A 27,342-nucleotide genomic window follows, 5' to 3' on the forward strand; every position below is an offset into this window, starting at 1 on the left:
GAGTCTCAGGGTGGAGGATCTGCAGCTGATGGTGGTTTTCTCTTGCCGGATTCAGTGCTGGGAGGCGCCGTTCTCGGCATGAGAGGAGATGGGCCCCCTCCAATGTTCCCTCTAATTTTTAGAAGGCTATGCACGCCAAAACGTTCTTTGGTGCAACTTTTTCTAAGCAGAGTTCTTCACTTTTGTGTGCTACTAGCCAGTATAATGCAAATAATACCGGGATTTCTTGTGTGAGCTCTGTTTTTCCGTGTGCACGCGGCTCAGAGGGAACAGTAGTCCCCACTATGGGGCTAAGTGATTGCAGCTTTGCAGGGTCACGCCATCTGCTAGGGACGTGTCGGGCCCCTCTGGTTTCTTATTAGAGGGCAGGAGGAAGCTGGGGTGCCTGCAGGACCTGGCGCAGCGCGTGTCAGCGACACGGTTGAGAATGATCAATGCTGCCTCAGGTGCGGGGGCTGAGAGCACAACTTGCTTAGAATAAGTCCAGGTGTCAGAGAAGGGAGGATTTGCAACTCGCTGCGTGTACGTGCATGTGTGCATCAATTCCATGCATGGATTTGTGTTTGCTTTCCTTTGCACACTGGATTCTCAGCAAATACATGCATATGGCATATTTTGCACATACGTGTTTATAATATACAGTGGCTTGCAAAAGTATTCGGTCCCCTAAAAAGTCTGCAGATGTGTGGATTATAAATGACCCACAGATTATTTCACACAGTGTGTTTATTGCAAACCGGTATGCTCTTAAAGTAAATTTTCAAAGTCACAATTCATTATTTCTCTGCAATTTTTGTAAAATAAAATTAAAAACTGAAAAATGCTGTCTCAATAAGTATTCAACCCCTTCAGACTAGTACTTGGTAGAACCACCTTTTGCTGCAATGCCAGCTTTAAGTCTCTTGGGGTACGTTCTACCAGCTTTGCTCAGTATTTGGGAATGATTTTTTCCCATTCTTCCTGGAAGATTTGCTTCATGTTGATCAGTTTGGTTGGATGACAGATATGGACTGCAATTTTCAAATAGTACCACAGATTCTCAACTGGATTGAGATCTGGACTTTGACGTGGCCATTGTAGAACATTCACCTTTCTGTTGTTCAGCCACTCCTGTGTTGCTTTGGCCTTGTGCTTGGGATCATTGTCCTGCCGAAAGGTGATCTTTTGCCCAAATTTTAGTTTTGTAGCAGACTGAAGCAGGTTGTCTTGCAGTATCTCCCTGCATGCTGCACCATCCATCTGTCCTTGAGTTTTAAGAAGATACTCAGTCCCCTCTAAGAAAAAGCTTTTCTGTTAGGACGCTGTTTGCCGAGGAATGGGCAGTGTTAGGTTTGTGCCACACCCAGCGTTTTGTATTTTGGCCAAAAAGTTCCATTTTTTGTGTCATCTGACTACAAAACCTTATCCCAATTTTAGTTGGGTTACTCTGATGCTTTCTGGCAAACTCCAGACATGATTTGTTTATCTTCAGTAATGGCTTCTTTCTAACCACCCTCCCATGTGGGCCAGAAGTATGCAGAGCTCTTGATATGGTTGACTAACGCTGAGGCTCCTTCATAGTGATTGTAGACCTCTCTGATGCTTCCCTCACAAGTCTCCTTGTTCTGATGCTGAGTTTTGAGGGCCAGCCTTCTCTAGGCAGTATCTGGCTGGTATGATGCAGCTTCCATGTCCTCACAATTGATCCAACAGTGCTCAAGGGGGCCTTTTATCCAGAAAACCTGACCTTTTTTAATGATTCACAGGTAGAGGCCAATTGTTGGGACAATATCGTTCATCTGTGTAAACTCAGAGCTTCCACAGCACAGACATTGAATACTTACGCAAGCAGCATTTTTCAGTTTTTTATTTTATTTTACAAAAAGAAATACAGAGAAATAATGAATTGTGACTTTGAAAATTTACTTTTAAAGAGCATACTGGTTTGCAATAAACACACTGTCTGCAACAATCTGTGTAAGTGTCATTTGTAATCCACACAAATCTGCTTGCAGCTGCTTTTTTTGCCTGTTTTTCTGACCCAAAGGTTACCACAGATTGGCCCACACAAGCCTAAATCATGAGCAGTGGGAAATGTACATCTCAGAGCAGGAGGTCTTCATCCTGCATTGCATGTCTGACATCTGAAAGGTGCCACCTTTGCAGCGTTCCTGGCACCGCAGGATATGAGTGTCTTCTACGGGTGCGCCATGAGCTCCGTGACCTCCTGCTCCTTCCCTCAGTTGCTCTTTTCCTTGGGGAGTCTCCCTCTACATCTGTGCCTCAGTTTTTGTCGCCATCGGCCGTACAAGCTAAGGTAGCACTCTCCACTATGAGCTGCAGACCAGAGTCAGACGGGTACAGCCAGAAAACTCTGGTGGCGGGTGGGAAAGTGTGAGTATGGAAGTGGTGCCTTGTCCCTTTCACAGTGTACCTCTGCTAGTTTATTGGAGGTGTCAGTGACACTCTATTTTCCTATATTGCCCCTTTGTCCTTCCCCCACTCTCTCTCTCTCTCTGCAGGTGCATAGCTAATGTCCAGACTGCAAGTTCCACAAAAATGAATAAAACAATTTTTTAAATATTAAGCTTATTTATTTAAATATCAAAAACAAGATTTGCTTATTAAATGGCATGAGGATGTATAAAATCAGATACAGTAGACATATACACTTTCACTCATATGTAACAATTTGTGGGGATACCAGCATTGTGAAACATTATCCATAAGATCAGGAGCAGTAGAGTTTATCAGTACACAAACAGGGCCCAGGTTTCTATAAAGCAGTGTTTCTCAAGCCAGGCCTGACCAAATCTCTCTCATGCCTATTCACTGTGCATATCCTGATCCGCCAGGACCAGCTTGAGAACCACTGGAAAATACAAAAGGAGAACATCTAATGAGAGGTATCTGGGCTTTCACTCTCCTGGCCGGGTTTCTGCATGCCCTTACTAACATGATGAGTGATTAAATGCCTTGAGCATGCTCAGGCCTCCGTGTCCATGAATCATACAATGGAGAAATTTCACACACTGCCTTCTCTCCACTTTCCCCACATAACTTTTGAAGAACAGAGCAGATCAGAGCCAGTCATGGCACCAGCTCTGGAGTGAACTGCCACAGACCCTGATTTCAGCGATCAAATTCTGCCTTAGGAGGAAAAAGGGAGGGAGGTTGGCTGCAAAGTAGGATAGAAAATGAACTGTCTGTACACTGTTTCCCGGTAAGTTCAAAGTATTGCCCGGCGTCAGGAATGTGCAGACAGAAAGGATCCAATGGACAGGCCCCTGCGGGTCTTCCCCCAGAATAACCTACACCAGGTTCCTGCTGAGCGAAAGGAGGGGCTGCCCTGCTCAGTCTAATGTCTCTCCATACCATGGACTGCTCAAAGGGGCTTCTTCTTCAAACCAAAGACGGCAATGAAGAGGATGACTTCTATGAAGGCAGGCAATGCACTGGGTAAGAAACAAAAAGAGAGATCAAGACTACGAAGTGCAAACACCAGGGATCTCTTACCATAATCCCAAAGGCTCAGAAGAATCAGGGCCTGAAGGGGGAGACCAACCCCATAGCATCCAGACATAGGAAATCCTGTGTGATACAGACCCCAAAGCAAGTGAACCTCTGAGTTACTGAGGAAACTGTCGGCTTGGCCTGTGCTCCCAGATTATGAGATCACCAGAGGTTAAACTGGACACAGTCTGATGATGTCATGAACAGGGAAAGGAAGCCGGAGAACTAGGGGTCACAGCTTGAAGCTACAGAGAGGCAGACTCAGGAACAACATCAGAAAATATTTTTTCACAGGCTGATGGTTACAAGAGGAGGTGGTGGAGACAAAGATGGTAGGAGAATTAGAAAAGCATTGGATAAATAGGCCCGGCCCTAGTAGGTATGCAAACCATGCAATTGCATGGGGTGGCACACCCGGGAGGGCGGCAGCTGCGATGGAAGGGGGCCCAGGAATGGGGGCAGCGAAAGGCTGCTGGACGGTCCCGCGGTACTCATTACTCGCGGTACTAGCACTTCCTCTATGAGCAGCTCACAATGCACGAGGTAAGCATACAGGAAGTGCTAGCAGTGCGAGTGTTGAGTACCGCGGAGCAGCTGCAGGAAGAATGCTTACAGCTTTGTGACGAATCCTGGGCACTCTGAAGGAATGAGGCACCAGGTGGCAGCAGCAGCAAAAGAGACCCGTGGACACCGCCTACACAGACGTTGTGTATTTGTGTGTGAATGAAGCCTGCCTAGGCGGGTGTGTGTAAATGAAGCCTGCCTGGGGGATGTGAATGAAGCCTGGAGGGGGAGGGGGGGAATGTGTGTCTGTGTGTGTGAACCTACCTGGGGGGATGGTTGTGTGTATGAGAATGGGAAACTGCCTGGGATGCATAACTGAATGGGAGTCTGCCTGAGCTGGGAGGGTGGATGGGTGTGAATGGGAGCCTGTCTTGGATGCGTTTGTGTATGAATGGGGATCTGCCTTGGGGGAGGGGGAGTTTTACCACCCCCACTAATCCACAAGCTCAGGGTGACTGGAAATCAAAAGTTTTCAGATATGAGAAATGGGGGATTTTTCCCTTCTTGTTTTAATTATTGGGTGTTTGATGTGTCTGCTATTTTGAAATACTTTATTGCTGTTTGGAAATTTGTAAAACTTTATTATATGAGTTCTTAATTATTGGATGTTATTCTATGTGTCATCTGTTTGGCAATATTATTTTTATTACTTTGGTTTATTATGACTGATTTCTATTTCCTGATTTTATTGTTTGATTTATGAGGACTCATGATGTTTCTGTTTTTCCATTACTTCATTGTTGCAGTTTCCAGTTCAGTTTCTATCTACACATTTTTATTTATACTTTCTGGTCTCTTTATTCTGCATCTGGTGAGGGTCTGTCTGTGTTCTGCATGTGTAAGCGAATTGAGGTATTCTGCTAGCATGTCTAGTTTCTATGCAGGAATTTAGAGCAGACTGGTTTGTTTTGCTCTCCTAATAGGAGGTGTTTTCGGGCCTTTTCATAGATAGGGTTGTTCCTGTTTGAATGCTTGCAGTTAGTACTGTTTTGGTATGGGATTTTTACTATATTGTTGGCTGTCCAAGGGCCAAACACACACCTACGACACATTACAATAGTACTATATGAGTTCAAGTGTCTTTTTTTTGCAGGGTTTGTGGTTGGCACCACAGCAGTGCATGTTTTTCTCTACAACAAACTGATGCTGGCTACTGGGCCCAGCCAGCACCAATTTTATGTACTGGTAGGTGGGGATCATTCCAGCACAATTTAGAAATTGTGGATGGGGGTAAAATAGGCTCAGGGGAGTGTATTCATTTTAACAGTTTTGATTACTGGAGTGAGCAGAAGGGGAACTTGGACAGGGCGTGAGACTGTTTCTACTGAGTGTTGAAATGACAGTAATTGAGTGGCACCTTATAGACCAACCAAGTTATTAAAAAGCATGAACTTTCAAGGACTGAGTCCACGTCATCAGATAAATTGTGTGTTGGTTACTGGGGGGAAACGACAAAAGGTTTGTGTTAAAAAAAATTAGAACAGGGGAGTGGGGGGGGCAGCACTGCACTTTTTCGCACAGGGCAGCAAAAAATGCCAGCACCAGCCCTGGGAATAAACACAGAGGATCCCTTATTGCAGTGATGGAAACAAATCAGGAGGGGGTGACTTGCAGGGAGCGGTTGTGCCGCCCCACACTGTAAGGACTGTATCGTGTTTCCAAGAAAGGCAACCTGCACAGAACGACAGTTACAATCGGAGACAGCTTGCTGGGCAGACTGGATGGGCCATTTCAGCCTTTTTCTGTGGTCATTTGCTATGTTACTATCAAGTCAGCAAATTCTAAGTGTAGCGCATAGAAGGAACTCTTTAGATAACAGCACTTCCTGAGCTTCTGCCTCTTCCCTGCTCTCGGTATGAACAAGGCGTCTTTCCAGATCACAACCCCTCCCCCGCCCCCCTCACCAGCACGCTCATCTACCTGCAGAAGCCTAGGATGTACCAGTACGTGAAGCACTCCCACTTCTGGAAGACGAAGAAGGAGAGGCTGATGGAAGCGCTGCAGTGCGCGCTCAAGGCTGTAGGGCCTGCCGTTAGGGAAACAAAAAACACCACCAGGAGAGAAAACCAAGCCCCGCTCTTGCACTGCCATCTCTTGGCCACTTAAAGAAGTGGCACAGCAGGTAGACGAGGGTTGTGCATTCGGCTCCCGGCCGTAGGGGGGAGGCCAACGCGGTAGCACACAGGACAGGGTAGGACACTGACCTGCAAAAGGCAAATATCCACCAGTAGATGCTGCAGCCCCACTGTTCAAACAGGAAGAAAAGGAGAGCCACCGCAGCACTGGCATGAGCACCTGTCGCTGCGATAGGAGCCATTGTTAGGGAGAAACAACAGGAGGGGAGCCACTGTTTTACAGCTAGGCAGAGGCTGCGGACCAAATAGGGTTGCCAACTGGCTCCAAATACTCAGGGCAGACTGATTCAGTTTTACCCCAGTGCATGTGCAGAGTTGTAGTCCTGCTATTCTTAAGCATCGCCGTGAAGGAAGAAATACCTCCTACTTATAAACAGGAATGTGTTTCTACATTTGCGGTTCCCGATTCCCATGGGGACCACACTAAAGCCATCTTCAACAGGTACCATAGCTGAGCTTTCCTTAGGCCATGCAATCGGGAAATCAGAACCACAAGTCAATGAGGCAAAACAAGGACTGGATCAACTTGTCCTGAAAATCTGGAGCCTGCTGGCAATCGGTGGGGGGGGGGGAAACAACCTCCATGATCTCTGCAGGAAACATCCCTGCAGCAAGAACTGATGCCTCAGCCCACAGATTGTATCCCAGGGTAATATGACCATGCACCTTATGACAGTTGCACCAGGGGATGCTAGCGTCTTTATTCTCATCGAGGTAGAGCAGTCTAAGCTAGTTACTGAAACATCCTGCTAAGAAGTATGTTCTTCCTGGACAGTACTCAAGGAATGCAACTACAACGGGTTTCAAATCCAGAAGCAAGAATGAAACACGCTAATATGTACATGCTGCCAACCCCTTTCAGTTCCACCAGCACACCAACAGATGGCGCTGCTTCACAACTCCATGCGCAGGGAGCCGGAAGGAGTCACTTTGACTCCCTGGGCAGGAAGCAAGGAGTCAGAAACAAGGGCAAGCAAAGCTCCTCTGCTGCCTAAGGCAGAGTAGGCCGGGGTGAGGAGGCGGCACATGTTGGATAATCAGCAGTGCTAGATTTTAGATTATGGCTCCCATAAGCAGAGGACTGGAAGTAGGGGGGCTTTGTCCCCAGCAGGAGGAATCCCAGCTTGTGGGAGTCCTTCAGAATTTGGTGTCCTAGGCCTGTGCTTATGTTGCCTGTGCCCAAAGCCGGCCCTGACAATAGGTCAGAGTCTTCAAATCATCACTATGCCTGTGCCAGTCTGCATAACACAATCCTGGTGGAATGAATGTTAGGTCAGCTCTTATCCATATGGGACACGTTTTTCACAACCGTGCACGCTGAGATCACCTTGTTGCTAACAGTGCAGCTAAGCGCCCCATCTTTCTTTATATAGCACGGCGTGTGGGCATTAGCTAAACCGGAAAAGTGCCGTAAAGGGAGAACGTGGAGTTTCTTGAAAGGATACAGATCAGGCTCTGAGTGTTGTTAAACATGGACACACCCGACAGGAATCCGGCCAGTTCTACAGCAAACAAGCCCAGAGTTACAGAGAGTGCCACAATCATTCTGTAAGAGAAGCAGAAAGAAGTTTTCCAGCATTCATTTATTTTAGCATCTACGCCAGGGTATAATATCCCCCTGCTCCAGAGAGCTTATAATCTAAGTGAGTACCTAAGGCAACAGGAGATAAAGGGCCAGGGGGGGAAATAGGAGTCAAATTAAATTTTCCTGGTTCCCAGTCTATTACTTTAATTATTCCTGCTCTCCAAAATGTTATCTGTAGTCTGCAGGACACAACCCTTTCCAGCACACAGAGGTGCAGAACTGCACTATAGCATCCATCACACAAGGATCATCTGTTCACTCCCTGTGGTTCAGTAAAGGCCTGGTGTGCTGAGCTCCCAAGGGCTCAAACTGTGACTTACTCCGTATCCCGGCTGCTGTACTCCTCCTTGGTGTAAGTCGGGGGTAGACAAGCCAGGACATTGTTCTCCTGTGAGAGAAGAAAGCGGGAGAGTGTGAAGCTGAGCCAGAAATCTGGCAGAAAGAGAAATGGAGTTCCATCTCCCTAAATTCCACGTGATGGCAAAGGCCAAGGGGACAATACCCGAGACCAGAAGATGGTGATGACAATGACCAGGTGTGCCACCAGGGTGAGGAAGCGTGATGGTACCAGGCTGCTGATCACTGGCATTGTGGTGCGAGTGGAGGATCTCCAAAGGCTGAAACAGAAAGATGGAAAGCACTCAGAGACCAGAGGGAGGCACGGAACATTAGGATGTGGCACTATGCAAGTCCATTCACCAGGCAGGCATGTATCACCATATACATCCATTCACCAGAGCGAGACAGGTACCAGAATACATATTCACCCACCAGAGAGAAGCACGTAGCACTGAATCTATCTATATACGGTAGATAGATAGATAGATTCAGCTCAGGGAGGCACATAGCACTATACCCCAGGAGGGGAAGAGAACTTCATGCAACTACAGCTCTTCTCTGGGGCTTGGCCAATCCCTAGACCCCACTCCACCCATGCTTTAAACTTTGACCTGGATGCCTCCCTACAGGTGCACTGTGGGATCGGTAGTCCTTGCCGCTGCCATGTGACGTCACACATCAAGTCCCCAGAATGGCAGAGGTCGCCCCCTCCTCTCCCCCGCCCCATACTAATTCATGACGTCGGCGGAGGACGTCCTCCTCCGAATGGTAGTTATTATTATTCCCCCCCCCCTCACCGGAGAGCACCGGCCTCTCCGTCTGACCGCTGCAGGCTGCGCGGCCTAGCCCCAGCGGCGACCCGCCGCGTCGCCCATAGCAACCGCCCGACAACTGTCCCGCGCGCTCCACCCCGAGCCTCGCGAGTTTTGCCCTCCGCGGGAAGCGGAGAAAAGCGCAGGCTCGCGAGATCCTGAGGGCGGCGGAAGGAGTCGAAGGAGTGCGGGGAGGGACGAGAGCGAAGCATGTGACCGCGTCTGATCTGATGCCAAAGCCGCCGCCATTTTTGTTAGTGGCAGAAAAACCTTTGCGAGTAACAAAATGGTGGCGGTTGCTGAGAAAGAGGAGGTGTCAGGGTTTCAGCAGTCCACCCAGCCCTCGACAAGGCGGCGGTTTGCTGGACGATATATATATACCCACACACCAAATAAATCATCAGTTAATAAAAGCTGACCAAGTAGACAAAGCAAAAAAAATAAGCAACTTGGTTTTAGTTTGTTTCTGTTGTGTCCTGTCAATGTGTAATTGAGGGCCAGAATCACAGGCTTACCATACAGCTACTGTATAGCATGGTCTCCATTTTGGAATCGAGGCAATGATCATTCCTCATTCTCGCCACCACGTGCCAGTGGTCCTTATTGCTACTGATGCATCCTCAGAATGCAAACCGCCACCTTGGTAAAATCCATCGAAGCATGGCCACCTTTTAAAGACTGCTCTTCCTCTGCTTACCCTCCCTGGCAGTCAGATCGCTGAAAGCAATGGTAGGACGGCGGCAAATGTCACTTTTTGGCTGCTCCTCCTTTCACCAGCAAAGTGGAGAGGGAGCACACACTCACCATGTCCTGATCCTGCTCACCGGCCTCTAGAACTGTGCCCTCCTAAGATTATTCCCATGCAATACATTTGTTAGTTTCTGTAGTGTATGTATTTGCCCCGGGTGCAGCCTAGCTGTTATCTCCCGCCTTGCATTATCTATTATTGAAACTTTAGTACAGGGAGCGGCTTACGCTGATGACAAAGGGAACGGAGAGGCTGCTGTATGTGAAGCTGTGATGGCCGAGTGGTTAAGGCGTTGGACTTGAAATCCAATGGGTTATTCCCGCGCAGGTTCAAATCCTGCTCACAGCGAAATTTTTTTTTTTTTTTTTTTTTAATTTGGGGTCCTTTGTGTTCTTAAGGGACTGGCTGTTGTCCCTTAAGATTAGGAGCTTTGATCTCTGTAAAAGGATAGGATGAACCATTTCTAATGAGGCGCCTATGCAGCCACGACAGTGTTGGCTGAAATGTAAGGCACACAAAGCGAAAAAAAAAGAGCAAAAGTGAGTTACTCTCAGAATGGAGATGCCGGGGATTGAACCCGGGGCCTCATACATGCGAAGCATGCGCTCTACCACTGAGCTACATCCCCTCTTACAACACCCGTCTCCTAGGCCTGTAATAGCCCAGTGATTCGGATCTGGGTGCAAGCTCTCGGATATTTGTAATATATTTTGGGTAATCTTCTTCACAGGCTGAATCGAGGAAGGAATGAGTCCCTCAGTCTTCATTTCTCAAAATCAGCAGGGCCAGGGGCAGCACGAGGCAGAAACAAAGGGTAAATGGGGAGCTCTGACCACCGCCCCTAGAACCCCCCCCCCCCCTCCTCAATGCTGCTGCTGCTGATTAATTAAGTGGTGAAATCCTTCCTGTCTGCTGCACTGCCGGGCTCCTGTGTTTGCAATAGGCAGTACTGTCTGTATTACACGAAGGGGGGGGGAGTGCCCTGTGCCCTGTGCCCTGTGCCCAGCCTGGTGCTGCACCCCAGAGAGGGATGATGCTGTAGGCGAGCCCTGTGCCCAGAGAGGGATGATGCTGTAGGCGACAACCGACCACAATAAGGGTGATGAAAGGAAGAGGCGATGGGGTTTTACTCTGCTGAGAACCTTTCCAGTCTCCCAATCTCATGGTTACCCCCCAAATCCCCCGGCCGCTGGGCACTGTGCCATATGCCACCTCCGCACCCACAAATATCCGGCAATCCGGCATCAACGCAAAACCTCTCATATTATCTTTGGTCGTGTTAATGTAGAAAGAAAGCTGGGGTTGAGCCCTTTTATTTTATTATTTTGTTTAAACTGGACTAAATTCATGCAATTGTGGCTAACTTTCCAGCGTTATATACTCCCTTGGCATTAAAAGCTAGAATCTCTGTCTTTGATAAAGGGAATGAGGGACCCCTACAGGTGTATTTACCCTACTGTGTGCAAAGTGTGAATGCATGCAGCAGCTGGAGAGAAAACGATTCCACCCACAGATGTTTATATACCCAGATTCACGTACTCCTAGGAAGTTATGTAGATTGTATATAAACCATACCTTGACCTGCATGCATTATTTATTATACGCCTTCCAAAAGAAGCCACCAGGAAGAGTTTGTGCTGCGCGCCAGTGTTTGCAGATGTGATTGGAAGGGGGGGGAGAATCCTCACCATCCGTCGGCCACGTTTTGGTAAAACAGCGGCCTGAAGACGATTTACCTCCGTCCCACACCTGCCCGGCTCTCCTGATATTAGGAGCGGAAAAGAGGGCGACCAACACAAGGCGCCGTGGCTTAGTTGGTTAAAGCGCCTGTCTAGTAAACAGGAGATCCTGGGTTCGAATCCCAGCGGTGCCTTTTTTTTTAACACACCCCCCACCTTTCTTTTATTTTATTTTTTTTAAATACCCCTGGATTTCATTTGTTTCCCAGTCTCGTTATGCTTGTAGCTTTTTAAAATGGCTGTTATGCAGATGCCTAGATCTCAAGTTTAGCTTCCTTACCGGGGATGAGTGGGTGACCTCTTTTGCAGGATGCACTGTGACATGCAAGCGACAGAGGCATTAAAAGCCTGGGGTTGTACTTGCTACAAGAGGACGTAATCATTTTCTTATAATAAACATGCACAGGATGGAGGTGGCGAGACTGGGGGGGGGAGAGGACTGCTATTTATTTTTCTTTTGTACGTGAATAAAGCTGCGGATATTATTCCAGCTCATCCCTTTTAAGCAGGCAGGCGCACCCCGCGTTGGAAGATCTCGCTAGGTTGATATCCGGGAGGAAGGCTTATGAGGGCAGGAGCTGACCTGTTTCGTGCAGACTGCATCTGAGGTCTATAGGCCAGCAGCGTGTACGTCCTCTTACATCTAGCGCTACAAATCGCTTTAAAGGAAAATGTACCCAGTTCTTCCTGCAAATATAGTTGTGCTGCTTATGCTGTTGCTCGCTTTCCCAAACGATCCGCTTTGAATCTATGAATGTACCTGTGATTGCACCTTCAAGCCCCTGCTAACCCTTCACTCAGCTAATTAGGGAAGGAAGTAGGCTAATCCAATCGCTTGGAAACAAGGGAGGAGTAACGTTCCTTAATATGAAGTTCAAAAATTTCAACATCCGAGGGGGTGAGACTCGAACCCACAACCTTGAAAAACCTAAACCAAGCTTCCCACTGCACCATAGAGCCAAGCTGCTGCATTTGGGGGAGGGGTTAGGGTGGAGAAGGCAGTTTCTTCTGCCATGGGAGACCTGAGGAGAAAGGATGATTTGGGGGAAAGTGGGAGATGCGTGCGCATTTCCAGAGCAAAATTTAAAAAAGAAAATCGGTAACATAAGACACACAGGGAGAGAGAGACTGCACTGTATCACGTCATAGCACCGTGGCATGATCAGCTATCACACTCAGCTCAATACAGTAAAGTGCGGCCGCGGTTACCCTGCTCCTAACCGGCTTTCTACTCACTTTTCGGCCGCGTTAGTCCAACCCGTGATACACTATCCCCTTTAACCTACTCCTACCGCGTCCTAAAATCCCCGGGCAACTCCTTCCGCGCGCGGCATGTATATTGCATGTAAACGATCGAATTAGCTATTCCCTACCATCCAGTAACGCGCGCCCCGACTATCGCTATTTTACCCTGCCATTTTGCCGCGCGTTTAACCTGCTAACTTACCGCCTATCCTTACCCCTGCGTTAGAGGCAGGGGTAAGGGTAGGCGGCAAACTTTCCCCCAGCCCCCGCTCTCCTGCCCTGGCCGCGTCCATGGGTGCTGGTCTCCGGGGCAGCCCCAGTCCTCTCCCCTCCTCCCGAAGCAAAAAAAAAAAAAAAGCGAAAAAAAAAGTTGCAAGAGAGCGAGGGGAGAGAGGACGGGCAATCCTACGCTCGGGATTGTCAGCCCTCCCTCCCCTCCTCCCGAAGCAAGCAACCAAAGCAGAAAAAACGAAAAAAAAAAAAAAAAAGTAGCAAGAGAGCGAGGGGAGCAGCAGCCCCCCTCCGGACATAGGAGAGGACGACCGTGGCTCCCCTCCCCTGCCTCCAGCTGCCCGCGATGATGGACTCCAAAAAGAGAGAGAGGGGAGAGGACGGGCAATCCTACGCTCGGGACTGCCAGTCCTCTCTCCCCTCCTCCCGAGGCAGGCGCGAAAAGCAGCCTTGCTCCGGGAGGAGGGGAGGGGGGACTGGCAGTGTAAAGCGACGAAGCGACTTACTTTTTGCAGCCCCCCTCCGGACATCGGCAAGGACGACCGCGGCTCCCCTCTCCTGCCTCCAGCTGCCCGCAAAGATAGAAGCCTGCATGGGCGAAAGCGGCCCCTGTGCGTGCAATTGGGCCGCTCAAGGCGTGACGTCACGACGTTTGGCGTCACGGCATGTGACGTCACGTCTTGAGCGGCCCAATTGCACGAACGGGGGGCCGCTTTCGCCCGTGCAAGCGTCCATCTTCGCGGGCAGCTGGAGGCAGGAGAGGGAGTCGTCCTTGCCGATGTCCGGAGGGGGGATGCAAAAAGTACAGATACAGATACCAGCGTGTCCGTGAAGCGTTAGGCCCGCGCACCCAGGGTACTGTATAGGTGCTCTATACAGTAAAATGGGTTGCGCGGGCCTAACGCTTCACGGACGCTTCTTAGACGCAGCTTGCATTTGCAAGCTATTTACATACAGGATCGAGCGGTAGGTGAGCTGCACTGTGCATGCGGCAACCGCGGGTGCGCCGGGCACTAACGCAGCTCTTCCTACCGCTCGGTATGGGATTGACCTGACTGTGAGGTAACACCCTTCATATCCTACTGAGACATTACTGGAGTCTCTGTCACCCCAAGAGATAATTATGAGAGACTCTGCGAGACAGTTCTGTATGACACCAGGCGATAATGTAAAAACATCGCATCCTGTGAAATAGGAGATGTCTGTGAAAGGGCGGGGCTATGCATTACACTGTGAAATAATAATAATGTACAGGTCCTGCTGTCATAGCGTCTACACTTAATACAATAAGTGTCAATACTGGTATACCGGCTGCTACAATAACCAGTTTGGGTTTCTGCTAGTTAATTGCACCAAAAAACCCCAACCCCACAATGTTATCCCCATACCCTCCTCTTCCATGCGTCAAAGGCTGCTTGGTCGGTATCCCCCAGGATGTTTGCTCAGGGATTTTTTTTTTTTTTATTACATTACAGAATCCTTATGCCAAGAGGAGACTGACCTTAATCTGCTCCTAACAAAGCGAATTAAAAGGGCTTAGATCCAGGGAGCAGCCAAGAGTAAAGAGGAGAACGGGGAGGGGGGATTGGAGGGGTCCCCAGTGAAAGGGTGCTGCAGATAATCCCCTTCTAAACCGAATTTTAAACGTTGCTTTAATACAAGGGTCTTAACCCTTCCTCTTTTTCCCTTTCATTCATCCACAGTCAGGTTTAGGGGCTGCGGGTCATGGAAGGGGGGTGGAGGGAATTACATCCAGGACCCGATTTTAATCACTTTGCTCAAACACAGGGCAGGAAGTGATGTGAAAGGGGGACTTTGCAACAGCTGTTTGGGGGGGGAACGGGGGGGGACTCGAGTAATTAAGCAAGCAGTGCGCCCCTCCCCCTAGCATAGTGATGACTTCGGTGGAGGTTTGGAAGAGGTGTAGTCATTTAGCTGCAGATAGTCCCATATGGGCTAAAAGTCCCTCCCTGTGAGGACACAGTCTGTGCAGGGCCTTTGGGGAACGAGGACTGAACAGTACAGTTACAATCATTTTGCTCTCGGTTTGCAGCAGCACTGCTCCCCTGGCTACAGGCACAGTGCAGTGAACGCTGGATCCAGTTGATATACCCAGGGTTGGGTGAGATCTTTCTCACGAGGACTGATTTGTGTTCCCAGTACCCAGGCCCCCATCCTCTATAATTAGCTCCCCTAATCTCCCCCTTTCACTTGATTTTTAAGGCTCCCCCCCCTTTTGTTCCTTAGTTCCCTCATAACAGCAACGGAATAGGTTAGTGGGATGTAGGACTCGCTAGTGTAGGACTTATAGCCTGACCCATCATGGTCTGCTCTCAGAGACATTGAATTGGAGAAGAGTCTTGAGTGTAAATAAAGGTTAACAAACAAAGACAAATATATATAAGGTGGTGCTTTGTTTTTGGATTCAATTCATACATTTCCTTGCTCCCTTCCTCAGGTCCAAAACAGCATAAGAACATAAGAACATAAGAAAATGCCATACTGGGTCAGACCAAGGGTCCATCAAGCCCAGCATCCTGTTTCCAACAGTGGCCAATCCAGGCCATAAGAACCTGGCAAGTACCCAAAAACTAAGTCTATTCCATGTAACCATTGCTAATGGCAGTGGCTATTCTCTAAGTGAACTTAATAGCAGGTAATGGACTTCTCCTCCAAGAACTTATCCAATCCTTTTTTAAACACAGCTATACTAACTGCACGAACCACATTCTCTGGCAACAAATTCCAGAGTTTAATTGTGCGTTGAGTAAAAAAGAACTTTCTCCGATTAGTTTTAAATGTGCCCCATGCTAACTTCATGGAGTGTCCCCTAGTCCTTCTACTATCCGAAAGAGAGCATGAGCAAGAGACCACTGCATCTATGACCTCATAATTAGGATAATAAAAGGTAAATGTAAAACAATTCAGGAATGCAAGACATTTGAAGTTAAAATGGTAGGAAAGCATTTATCAGAGACTTGGGGGGTGGGTTAATTCACTACTAGACATAAAGTCCTATTACTCGTCACCTTCTTTCCAAAGAAAGGACTCCAGCTAAATGAACATTGCCATGTACTTTGTCATTCACTAGTGTTTTCTGGCAGTGCAGTCTTGTTTTGGACCTGAGGATGGGAACTACACGCCTAAAAGCCACTCAAGAAATGCATCATGAGAGTGTAAAATTGTGTTGCGGATTTAGTTAGGCAGTCCTGAGCTACAACCTCCCAGCCCCCGTGGGCTCCTGACTGAGGAAGGAAGATTGCCTAAACATTGCAGCGAGGAACATGGCCAAGGCACAAGGCATAGGGCAATCTGGGAGAGTTTCACCGGTGCAGCTGCGATGACCGAGTGGTTAAGGTGTTGGATTCGAAATCCAATGGGGTATCCCCGCGCAGGTTCGAATCCTGCTCGCAGCGCTCCGAGCTCGCCTTTTCTTTCTCATCCGAGAGCTTCATGGTCTACCGAAAACATCTGGCAACATCTGCCCGCTAGGCAGGGTTCTCAGGGTGCAATCTCTCTCTGCCCTCCTGAGCTGGGGAGAGGGGATGCTCTCATAAGATCAGGCGTGAGGGTATTATTAATTCTTCCCCTCTGTCTGATTATTTCCCCCCCCCCTCATGCTACATACATAAACAGACAAACTGCGTATGTTTACAAAAAAACAAAGGTATTCTGGAGTGTTTCTAAAATGGAAAAATCCCTTGGAACATTCATTACATTTTACAATATATCAACATACATTGTTTCTATTGTTCTGGGAGGAGTCCTCTTTTCCTTACCACAAATTAGATCTTTCAGCACAATCCCTTATGTGGGAAACACAGACAGCTATTTTTTCTTTTTTTTTTTTTTTTTTTGCTAAAGGAAAGGGTCATTAGATTCAGAATTCTCTGCTATAATTTTAAAATCCTTTTTAAGTGAAAATAGCAACTAAATAAATGCCTCAGAATGAGAAAAACGAACTTGGCAGCGGTGGGATTCGAACCCACGTCTCCGAAGAGACTGGAGCCTAAATCCAGCGCCTTAGACCGCTCGGCCACGCTACCACAGGTGCTGTACCTTCCTTCTTGGGATTTCCTTGGCTGGATCTTCAGGTGGCGGAAGTTGGTGCAGGTGAGCTCAGGTCACGAACTGAGAAAAAGCCCTGGAGAGCACCATCTACAAAAGGGTTCGCACTGCATCATGCGTCTCACTTAAAAAAAAAAAAAGCAACATTTCCACAATGAGACACTTAAGAATAACAAAGCATATTTCTAGTCCATTTCCTTTCTGCTCGTTGTATTTAGACCTGAGGTAAGGAGGGTTAAATGCCTAAAGCTAGTCTAAAAATCTATTTATCTTAGTTCAATAGAAAGGATGCACCCTCTGTTATTATTATTATTATTATTATTCTCATATGCTTTTTTTCCTGGGATAATTTAAGCAGAAAATAAAGTAATAATGAATGCCATTCATGCTCCTGTAGCCCCTTTTGTTGCTAATTACCGCTCTTTGCCGATGACTTTTGGGTACTGGGCAATTTCTAAAGAGGACTCCTCATCACTTTTCTCTGACCCTTCTTTCCTTGCGCGATAGCAGGAAGGAGGAATCAGAGTTCTAGTCGAGCTATGCCTTTAGGAGGAACATCGAAAGACTTTGCAGAGCACACGTTTTGGAGACCATATTTGATAAAGAGATTCATTTGGTTTGCTAATACAGCAAAAGGAGTCACAATCATCAAAGAGCAGAGTGAGGGGGTAGGGAGAGCTGCAAACAGCAGAATCGCCAGAGACCTATTCAGTCCTTTTACTTAATGCTCCTTGACTTGCCATTGGGAGGAGCAGCGGGCACGTTCGTTGCTGCATAACCTTTTGTTCCACGGAGCTTGCTTAACCATCCGGGAGCGTTAATCTCTGCCCTCACCTTTTTTTTTTTTTAATGAAATAGCTCTTTGCATATGTGCAGATCAAAGGAAGGGCTGAGCTCTGGTGGACAGGCCTCTGCTCCCCCCCCCCCCCCCCCTTATATGCAGGCTGGTTCCTGCCAGCAGCAGGTAAAGAGCCGGCGTGCTGCCCTGTGGCACCCAAAGGGGATGGAGGAGGAGGCAACATTAAATCCAGCTGGACCATCAGAGAGGACTTTCTTTTCCCCCATAGCCTGGATACCTCAGCATATAGTATGCGTCTAATATTGTGGGTATATTGCACTACCCAGTCCTGGGGGCACGCCTAACCCGTCAGAGTTTCAGGATGTCCCTTCCTAATAATTCCTAACATTCTATTTGCTTTTTTGACTGCTGCAGCACACTGAGCCGACAATTTCAATGTATTATCCAGTATGATGCCTCGATCTTTTTCCTGGGTGGTAGCTCCTAATATGGAACCTAACATCGTGTAACTACAGCAAGGGTTACTTTTCCCTATGTGCATCACCTTGCACTTGTCCACATTAAATTTCATCTGCCATTTGGATGCCCAATCTTCCAGTCTCGCAAGGTCCTCCTGTAATGTATCACAGTCTGCTTGTGATTTAACTACTCTGAATAATTTTGTATCATCGGCAAATTTGATAACCTCACTCTGGTATTCCTTTCCAGATCATTTATAAATATATTGAAAAGCACCGGTCCAAGTACAGATCCCTGAGGCACTCCACCATTTACCCTTTTCCACTGAGAAAATTGACCATTTAGTCCTACTCTCTGTTTCCTGTCTTTTAACCAGATGCTGGTATTGCATCTCTGGTACTGTGTAGGACACAGAGTTTCATGTTTTGCAGCAGGGCACTGGTATTGTATACTGTAATATAGTATACCGTAATATTGTAGAGCAGGGTTTCCCAAACCCTGTCCTGGGGACCCCACAGCCAGTCGGGCTTTCAGGATATCCGAAAGGAATATGCAGGAGCTACATCTGCATAGCCTGGAGGCGCGTTACATGCAGGTTTATCTCCTGCTGGAGAACGCTGGGCTATGGATTGGTGCCGGGGATACAACACGACTTGAGATTATGGAATTTGGTAGGAAGCGGATGGGGAGAGGAGGTGAGGCAGGATGCCCACCGAGGCTGGCCTTACACATCTGGAGAAGCTGGGACGAAGGCTGCACGCCCCTTACCTCTTAAACGAAAGCTCCCCCGCCGCTCCTCAGCTTTCCTTGGGAGGTCCCACTCAGATGGAAAAGTGCAGTCACTGGGTTCCTCCGCTGTGCACGGGCCTCTAAGCAGCCATCAAAAGGCAACAATAGCTGCTTAGGCGGCGGGAGGTGAGCGGCCCCGAGCGGGAAAGCAAAGCGATTTAATTAGCAGCATCTGCTCCCAGCCTGTCCCCCACCCCTCCCCCTGCCCCAGAGAAAGGAGGAACTGGTGTGCTGATTAAAGAAACCCTTGCACCTTTTGCTTGGTTTGGGGGGCTGGCGGGGGGAGGTAGAGAGAACATAAGAAACTGCCATACTGGGTCAGACCAAGGGTCCATCAAGCCCAGCATCCTGTTTCCAACAGTGGCCAATCCAGGCCATAAGAACCTGGCAAGTACCCAAAAACTAAGTCTATTCCATGTAACCATTGCTAATGGCAGTGGCTATTCTCTAAGTGAACTTAATAGCAGGTAATGGACTTCTCCTCCAAGAACTTATCCAATCCTTTTTTAAACACAGCTATACTAACTGCACTAACCACATCCTCTGGCAACAAACTCCAGAGTTTAATTGTGCGTTGAGTAAAAAAGAACTTTCTCCGATTAGTTTTAAATGTGCCCCATGCTAACTTCATGGAGTGCCCCCTAGTATTTCTATTATCCGAAAGAGTAAATAACCGATTCACATCTACCCGTTCTAGACCTCTCATGATTTTAAACACCTCTATCATATCCCCCCTCAGTCGTCTCTTCTCCAAGCTGAAAAGTCCTAACTTCTTTAGTCTTTCCTCATAGGGGAGTTGTTCCATTCCCCTTATCATTTTGGTAGCCCTTCTCTGTACCTTCTCCATCGCAATTATATCTTTTCTGAGATGCGGCGACCAGAATTGTACACAGTATTCAAGGTGCGGTCTCACCATGGAGCGATACAGAGGCATTATGACATTTTCTGTTTTATTCACCATTCCCTTTCTAATAATTCCCAACATTCTGTTTGCTTTTTTGACTGCCGCAGCACACTGCACCGACGATTTCAATGTGTTGTCCACTATGACACCTAGATCTCTTTCTTGGGTTGTAGCACCTAATATGGAACCCAACATTGTGTAATTATAGCATGGGTTATTTTTCCCTATATGCATCACCTTGCACTTATCCACATTAAATTTCACCTGCCATTTGGATGCCCAATTTTCCAGTCTCACAAGGTCTTCCTGCAATTTATCACAATCTGCTTGTGATTTAACTACTCTGAACAATTTTGTGTCATCTGCAAATTTGATTATCTCACTCGTCGTATTTCTTTCCAGATCATTTATAAATATATTGAACAGTAAGGGTCCCAATACAGATCCCTGAGGCACTCCACTGTCCACTCCCTTCCACTGAGAAGGGAGAGCATGGCAGACATCTAGTGGGTGAAAGGGGGCATCCATGAGCGGGCAATCAAATGTGTGCATAGACAGGCAAGAGGTCGGCCACCTTCAGGACCACAACATCCAAGAAAATACGTCCCTGCTGCTGGGATGGAAGCTGCTGCCGTTTCAACAGCTCCACTTTCTTCCTGCCACTTAGGTGGGGGGGGGGGGGGGGGGAGGAGGGGAAGCTGGCGATCAAACGGGTGCCATGAGACTAGGGGGGTCTCTCAGGGCCTCTGCCATGCACCCCTCTGCTGCACAGGGCTATGCTCTCGGCTCGTACCAGGAGCCTGGTCCTGTGCAATACCTAGAAGAGTCTTGATGGTGAGCCGGAAGGAGAGCTGGGGATAGGGCCACCTGGAGGGGAGGAGAACATTTCTAATGTATAAATCTCGGGGAGAGCTCCATTTTGACTGTTTGCTTTTACATTTGACATTTAGAAGTATTGGGGTACAGGGAGAGTGGTGGTGGGATAGCAGGGAGGCTTTCATGATATAATAAAATAGCAATGGCGGCACCTAAAGACCAAATGGTGGAGCCAACCTACGAGTCAAGTTGTTCATGCTAGTAGTTGCCCCTCCGTGCAGATTTGCCCCATTAAGGATCGTAACTGCCACTAGTGTGCAGGAAAAGACGTGTTCCAGGTGAGGTTCGAACTCACAACCTCGGCATGTCTCCATGCAAGTACTGCCGTATAAGTACCGCGCGCTAACCGATTGCGCCACTGGAACACGGATGCGATAAAGGAGACAACATGGGAGGATGTACGGGAAGGATTGTACATCGGCTGGGGTGATATGGAAAGAGAAGTAGCTGGCCAAATAGAAGGAAGAGCTCGGATGGGTTCACATGGAGCAGGAGAGAGGGTCCAGAAAGGGAACGGAGAGATTGGAGGGAGGGTGAATACCTGAAGGGAGAGAGAATTTTGACCTGAAGAAGAGAAGCATTAGCTCTTGAACGCTTATCAAGAAATGTATTGTTAGTCCAATAAAGAGGCATCACCTTACATGTTTTTCTGTTGTATTTGTGCATTCATGTGGAGAAACACAGCAGCCAAAATCATTTGTTCATGAAGGGAGAGAGCGAAGCTGGAGAAAATGACTGGAGGAAGGAGATGAGAGGCCCTGGGTAGGAGAATTCTGGGAAGTTTGCAGTGGCTTTCCATGCACTTTTCCAAGCTGGCACACTGCAGCGTGAAACTGGAATGGGAAGATCAGGACAACTTGGAGACACCTTTGAGGTGGACACTTTGTCTCCAGGACCCTACCCCTGGCTTTGAATGAGGTTAAGGCAGGACAAGACCTCACTGTTGTGAAATTATTACATTGGAGCAAACTGAGGAGATAGAATGACTCTGCTATAGTGATGCTGGGAGGAAAAAAACAACCCCTTACCCATCCTGACTTTTGGATGCTGTGTTCTCTCTGTAGTATCTCAGTGAATCTAAAAGGGATTTAAACCAAAAGTAGACTGAGCAGATAGCGCCTGTTGGCTCATTGGTTTGTCTTTTTTTTTTTTTTTAATGGATTAAGAGATTAAGGATTCCCTTGGTGCCTTCCCATTCTATTAAGAAACATAGAAATGATGGCAGAAAAGGACCAAACGATCCATCCAGTCTGCCCAGCAAGCTTGTGGTAGCATCAAAAGTATCAGGCTTATTGGTTAAGGGTAGTAACAGCCGCATCAGCGAGTTACCCCCACTGCTACTTGTTTCCCCAGACCTTAAAATTTAGGGTCTTCGGTTGCTGTCTGAGTCTGATTCCCCTCCCCCCCTACCGTTAAAGCAAAGAGTAATATTGGAGCAGAGAGCAATACTGGAGTTGCGTCAACAGTATGAAGGCTTATTGGTTAAGGGTCGTGACCCCCACACCAGCAAGTTAGCCCCATGCACTCTTTTCTTCAATTACATCCTCTAGCCTTAAGGGATCCACAGTGTTTATCCCATGTCCCTTTGAAATCTTTGACTGTTTTTGCCTTCACCACCTCCTCTGGAAGGGCATCCCAGGCATCCCCCACCCTCTCCATGAAGAAATATTTTCTGACGTTGGTTCTGAGTCGTCCTCCCTGGAGTTTCATTATGTGACCCCTACTTCTATTGATTTCTTTCCAGCGGAAAAGGTTTGTTGTTGATCGTGCATCATTGAAAACTTTCAGGTATCTGAAGATCTGATTCGTGGCTCCCCTGCACCTCCTCTCCTCCAGGGTGTACATAGTTAGGTCCCTCAACCTCTCCTCATAAGTCATTTGATGGAGACCCCCCCCCCCCCCCCACCACCACCATTTTGGTCACTTTCCTCTGGATCACCTCCCTCCTGTCTCTATCCTTTTTCCGATGAGGTCTCCAGAACTGAACGCAGTCCTCCCAGGTGAGACCTCCCCAAGGACCTGTACAAGGGGATTATCGCCTCCTTTTTCTTACTGGGTTATTCTTCTCTCGATGCAGCCCTTCTGGCTTTAGCTATCGCCTTGTCACATTGCTATTGTTTTGGCACAGGCCTTTAGTTCCCAGTTCTGAGAGCATTTTATTTTATTTCGGTTCGCTGTAGTAGTTCCAGAAAAGAATACTGACGCCAGACCAAAAACAAAAGGCATCACTTTTTTGGACATTTTATTACAAAATATACAAAATACTTTATTCACAGCAAGACTGTACAAGGCGAGAGGAACAAACCAGAATAAAAACAATAAAAAAAAAATTGATTTTATGGCAAGCAAAGAATCAAATAAATTAAAGTTTTCTGACACCACTTTTAAATCTGGGGGTCTTTTTTGTTAGTGTTCCAGTTAACATGGCTTCCTAGAACCAGGGTCTCCATACCAAGCTGCCCTCCCTGGATTCTGCTGTCTTGGAGGTGGAGACGGTCGTATCCTGTAGACTGCGCTGCCTTGGAAGAGACAGCTGTGCTAGTGGGTCCGGCGATGGTGTCTGCTCCTGGGTTTGAGAGGGTGAGGCAGCTGGAGGAGACTGGGCCAGGGCTGGAGCCTTGATTCCTACCTCAGGGGTGGGCTTCAGTCCCGGGCGGCCCTCTGCGACCATCAGGCACGGGGAAGGCTGGCACAGGCTGAGGCAGGAGGAGAAGGACCCCATCAGGACCGCTCTCCTCTCCAAGGGGATGTCGGGGTTGGCCTGGATAAAGTGCACTGCCCTCTGGAGGCAGCCCCGGTAGCCAGCCTGGTGGTCCCGCCAGGGATCCGCGCTGGGTCTCTGTGCTATCAGAAACTGGACCGTGCTCTCCAGAATCTCGGCCTTCTCCACTTTAGGGTTCCTCAGTTTCTGTGCCAAAAATAAGCGAGAAAGAAGACGTGGGAAAGGAAGAGAGACTAAAAGGAAAAACCGAAAGGGGGGTGCTGGACACTTCAGTCTGCTCCCCAGGGAATCCAGGATTCTGTGGGGTGCAGGGGCATTAAATCAGTATGTTCTATTGCCCCCGAGGTCCCACCCAGCTCCCTCTGTAAGTCTGTTTATTGCCTCTGCCTTTTCCCCCCCTCTTTTCTCCTTTTTTTTCTGAGACATTTTTCTGTTTCACACCAGTAAGTCACAAATTTGCAGTAAGTGAAGGGGGTGGGGGGTGCATGGGGTAGGGGCAAATCACTCAGGGGAGCAACCCCCCCCCCCCCCCCCCCCCCCCCCCTAATCATACTCCACAGCCAAACCTCATCTTACAACAAGGGCAAATGCAAAACTGCCGGAGAGAATGTGCCAATGGCCGGGAAAGGTGGCCTCTTGACATATTTCTTAGACAGGTGCTTTCCTGGTAACATATTTGTTTCTCATCGGCTGCCTCTTCTCCCTGCCCGTTTGCTGAAATTCCTATGCACAAGTGCTGACAGTAAATAAGGTGCCCTAGGCGGAGGGCAGGTGCCTGGAGCTGTAATCCTGAGGGAGCAAGGAGTTTTATGTAAAAAAAATAACAAAACAAAAACGTGTGCCCAACTCCGTGTAAAAAGCTGCACACAGACTCAGATTCCAGGCATTAGCGCTCCTCCCCGGAGAGGTGTGGAGGCTTTACGCCTGGGTTATTAACGCCCGGTCAAAGGGGGAGTAAAGTTTCGGGGAGTCTTATGAGACTGATCCTGCAGTTCTTGGTGTTAGGCACACAAATCGCTTCCTGCATGGGAAGTTCATTTCTTTTTTGTTTTGTTTTGTTTTAATGGGCAAGTAAACAAATGGAGATGCCCAGGTTTCGCACTCTTTGGAACCTCATCTCTTAGTACATAGGGGCCAAGGTCAGGCACATAAAATGTGCACGCAGCCTAGTGCAATTTATTACTTCGGCATGGCTGCAATTCTTTCGGCTTTACAGATGTAAAAACATGGATGGTCCCAGAAAGTTGCAGCACTACATATATATATATTTCCATTCCATAGAAGAGAAAGTTTAAGTCGTGTAAGCTTCTGCTTTAGCAACTCCCTCATCCCTTTGCAAGCCAATTAAATCAGGGATGCCATTCATCATCAGGACCCCCATGCAGAGGGGTCCCAGGTCTACACGGAAAGCAGGAGAATGGCAGGGCTATCAAATCATGAACTACAAGAAGGAGATTATTAAAATAAATAAATAAATAAGAGGTATAGCCATAATAATAAGGTGCACGTCATTTATTCCACAAAATGTGTATAAGTATATATGAAATAAAATATATTGCAACAAAAAAAAAATAGAGGAGAGCTAGGAATAAGACCAAAGGCCGGCAGCGAGGGAGAAGAAGCGAGCCAGCTAGCATTCTGAGCGATCTAGACAGTTCTGCGGTATTCAGTGTGACCTGTAGCTTGAAATGTAGAGATGACAGAAGAGAAATACCTCATTCGGTAAATTTTCCAGCAAAAGGATCCGCAACCTCTCCAGGCTCTGGTTGATCCGATCCCGGCGTCTTTTCTCAACCAGGGGCTTCAGAAACTGGGAAAGGAGGGGTGAAGGGAGTTGGGGGGGGGGGGGGGGGAGAAGTGCCGAGGAACCAGGGAAATAGCAATAATAGTAATAATAATAAACAATAGATATCAGCACAACAAATGCAACTCTGCCAGCCCCATACATCGGTTACTTTTAGCGCTGGGGGCTTAGCTCAGGCTCCGCACCACGGGGCCAAATTACTAAATACGCGGAGGCTGGCAGAGGAATCGCTGCTGCGCGGGGAGGCAGCCATACAAGGCGCACCGCGTGCTTATGGCGTCCCTGTCCGGAAGAGCTTGTAAGTGAAGGCCAACTACAGAGAAATTAAAGTGAGCTGATCCGGGTGAAAAAAAAAGAAGATGTACAATATAGAAAATCGTGTAGAACTCAGAAGATGAGAGCAAACCATGTAATTAATTATAAAAGGTCTTAGAGACTCCAGAAATTAAACAGGTCAAGCAATAAAAGGCATATTCGTAATACATTTTGTAGTTAAACGAGTATATGCAGCGCTGAGGATAATACAAGGTCATGCTAATTTTGTCCCCTTTCCGTGGAGTACCGGGTACTCCACGGATCCTCTAGATCGCTGGTCTCTTTTTTTCTTCGGGTATAAGCGCCTAAGACGGCAGGATTTAATTATTCAGAGAAATACCTTTTTCGCGTTCTTGCAAGCTCCCTCCTCAGCGGGCACCTTCATGGCTGCCATCTGTAGAGTTGAGTTTTAAAAAAAAAAAAACTAAAAAAATGTGGAAGAGTGAACGCGAGCAGCCAGGGTGGGTCGCGGGGAGCTGCTCCGGAGGCTGGATTTATAGAAAGCTGAGGAGGGGGCAGGTCCCAGCCTGACCCCGTGGCAGGCCCCCAGGCAGGGCTGAAAGCAGCCTGCCTGGGGCCTGCCGGCCGGATTCCGCCCCCTCCCCCCGCCGAGACGGGGGGAGGGGGCGGAATCCGGCCGGACACCCCTTAGGGAGAAATCCGAGCCTGATGTTTTTATTGGGCCTTCATAATGATTTTATACCCGCACCTTATTACTCCTTATTAGTGATCCGGACTCCCCGCTCCCGTCTTGTATACTAGCAGCCTTTTTTTTTTTTTTGCAGATCCAATAGCAAATTATAACATTTTTAAAATGATGTTTTCCCTTTATAAACACATTTCAAAAGTAAATCTGCCCTGCTTGGATCCCTCCTTCTGAAGGCATAACTTTGCATTGATCGGGTTGTTTACCCTGTTAAAATTCACCACAGCCTGAAAAAACCCTATAAAACTGGAGAGAGTGCCTGCGTTGAACCATTCTGTTAAATCATTGCCTGAACAGAGATCCACTTTTCTGTGCACCCCTTTTTCCTCCTCCTCCCCCCCCCCCCCCATGAGTTACGAATCCAGGTAACATGGGGTGCTGCTGTGCTGCTCACCATCAACAACTTATTCCAGCCTTCCACCGATATCACATAAGGCATGAATACACCGGGGGCAACCGAAGGGGGACTAGGGGAAAGATATTTTTTTAAGACAAGGAGCGTGGCTTTATTAAACCCCCCCCCCCCCCAACACTTTTTACACAGTACCTGTAAAATATAAGGGTAGAGCCACAGAGAGAAAACACAAGTCCAGCAGGAACAGTGCAACACCACAGGAGGTACTCACAGGACTCGCATGGACACACAACCCACAGCATGAAAGCCGAGCAGCCTAAGGCAGGGATTTAAAAAAATATATACGTAGGAATGTCTTTATTAAGTTTCAAGTGACAAAAATGTACAAGGAAGCTGCAGATGACCAAAGATATTTCTATACATTCCTGTGGATTAACACAACAATCACAGCACACATAGTAACATAGTAGTGATAGCAGAAAACGACCAAATGGTCCAGCCCGTCTGCCCAGCAAGCTTCTTACGTAGTCACTGCCGCTCTCTACAGGATACCCCCAAGTTTCTATTAACTGCCCCTCCCTGCAGGTTATTCCCAACCTTTATGTTAAGGGGGATAATGTTTACAATCAAAACTAAGCAACCGGCAAACCCATAA

At 47.8% G+C, this 27,342-nt stretch overlaps 2 protein-coding genes and 6 non-coding genes across 12 annotated transcripts; 3 read left to right on the plus strand and 5 right to left on the minus strand.

Moving 5' to 3' along the window:
- Positions 1 to 2,537: 2,537 nt before the first annotated feature.
- TMEM107 (transmembrane protein 107) lies at positions 2,538 to 9,832 on the minus strand. Of its 5 annotated transcripts, none has more exons than XM_029581470.1 (6): positions 9,732 to 9,832; positions 8,279 to 8,393; positions 8,097 to 8,164; positions 7,637 to 7,737; positions 5,977 to 6,082; positions 2,538 to 3,434 (listed from the first exon to the last, which is right to left on the minus strand). In XM_029581470.1, the coding sequence occupies exons 2-6, from the start codon at positions 8,363 to 8,365 to the stop codon at positions 3,365 to 3,367; spliced, it is 432 nt and encodes a 143-aa protein (XP_029437330.1). In that variant the 5' UTR covers positions 8,366 to 8,393; positions 9,732 to 9,832; the 3' UTR covers positions 2,538 to 3,364. The 5 variants fall into 5 exon arrangements, with proteins under 5 accessions (XP_029437330.1, XP_029437328.1, XP_029437329.1 ...); XM_029581468.1 differs by lacking the exon at positions 9,732 to 9,832 and adding an exon at positions 8,913 to 9,099; XM_029581469.1 differs by lacking the exon at positions 9,732 to 9,832 and adding an exon at positions 8,548 to 8,699.
- Positions 9,833 to 9,941: 109 nt separating this feature from the next.
- TRNAS-UGA lies at positions 9,942 to 10,023 on the plus strand. Its single transcript has one exon. It is a non-coding gene; the product is annotated as a tRNA-Ser (tRNA).
- Positions 10,024 to 10,231: 208 nt separating this feature from the next.
- On the minus strand, positions 10,232 to 10,303 carry TRNAA-CGC. The gene has a single exon. It is a non-coding gene; the product is annotated as a tRNA-Ala (tRNA).
- A 1,171-nt stretch (positions 10,304 to 11,474) lies between these two features.
- TRNAT-AGU lies at positions 11,475 to 11,548 on the plus strand. Its single transcript has one exon. It is a non-coding gene; the product is annotated as a tRNA-Thr (tRNA).
- Positions 11,549 to 16,224: 4,676 nt separating this feature from the next.
- On the plus strand, positions 16,225 to 16,306 carry TRNAS-CGA. The gene has a single exon. It is a non-coding gene; the product is annotated as a tRNA-Ser (tRNA).
- Positions 16,307 to 16,854: 548 nt separating this feature from the next.
- TRNAL-UAG lies at positions 16,855 to 16,936 on the minus strand. The gene has a single exon. It is a non-coding gene; the product is annotated as a tRNA-Leu (tRNA).
- Positions 16,937 to 21,055: 4,119 nt separating this feature from the next.
- On the minus strand, positions 21,056 to 21,150 carry TRNAI-UAU. Its single transcript has 2 exons — positions 21,113 to 21,150; positions 21,056 to 21,091 (listed from the first exon to the last, which is right to left on the minus strand). It is a non-coding gene; the product is annotated as a tRNA-Ile (tRNA).
- A 1,983-nt stretch (positions 21,151 to 23,133) lies between these two features.
- Positions 23,134 to 26,025, minus strand: LOC115078868 (transcription factor HES-7.1-like). The gene is made up of 3 exons (XM_029581928.1): positions 25,967 to 26,025; positions 25,222 to 25,317; positions 23,134 to 23,693 (listed from the first exon to the last, which is right to left on the minus strand). Exons 1-3 carry the CDS (start codon positions 26,018 to 26,020, stop codon positions 23,217 to 23,219), a joined length of 627 nt encoding a protein of 208 aa, XP_029437788.1. The 5' UTR covers positions 26,021 to 26,025; the 3' UTR covers positions 23,134 to 23,216.
- Between the last annotated feature and the right edge of the window lie 1,317 nt (positions 26,026 to 27,342).

Source organism: Rhinatrema bivittatum, chromosome 16, assembly GCF_901001135.1.
Source record: "Rhinatrema bivittatum chromosome 16, aRhiBiv1.1, whole genome shotgun sequence".
NCBI classification, from domain to species: domain Eukaryota; kingdom Metazoa; phylum Chordata; class Amphibia; order Gymnophiona; family Rhinatrematidae; genus Rhinatrema; species Rhinatrema bivittatum.

Coding starts and splice junctions, on each gene's coding strand:
- TMEM107 (XM_029581470.1), bottom strand. CDS start 8,365: ATGCCAGTGATCAGCAGCCTGGTACCATCACGCTTCCTCACCCTGGTG. Junction 6,083..7,636: donor CAACACTCAGAGCCTGATCT/GTATCCTTTCAA, acceptor CCCTAACGGCAG/GCCCTACAGCCTTGAGCGCG. Junction 3,435..5,976: donor TACATCCTAGGCTTCTGCAG/GTAGATGAGCGT, acceptor TTTCTTACCCAG/TGCATTGCCTGCCTTCATAG.
- LOC115078868 (XM_029581928.1), bottom strand. CDS start 26,020: ATGGCAGCCATGAAGGTGCCCGCTGAGGAGGGAGCTTGCAAGAACGCG. Junction 25,318..25,966: donor CTTGCAAGAACGCGAAAAAG/GTATTTCTCTGA, acceptor CTCCTTTCCCAG/TTTCTGAAGCCCCTGGTTGA. Junction 23,694..25,221: donor TGGAAAATTTACCGAATGAG/GTATTTCTCTTC, acceptor TTTTTGGCACAG/AAACTGAGGAACCCTAAAGT.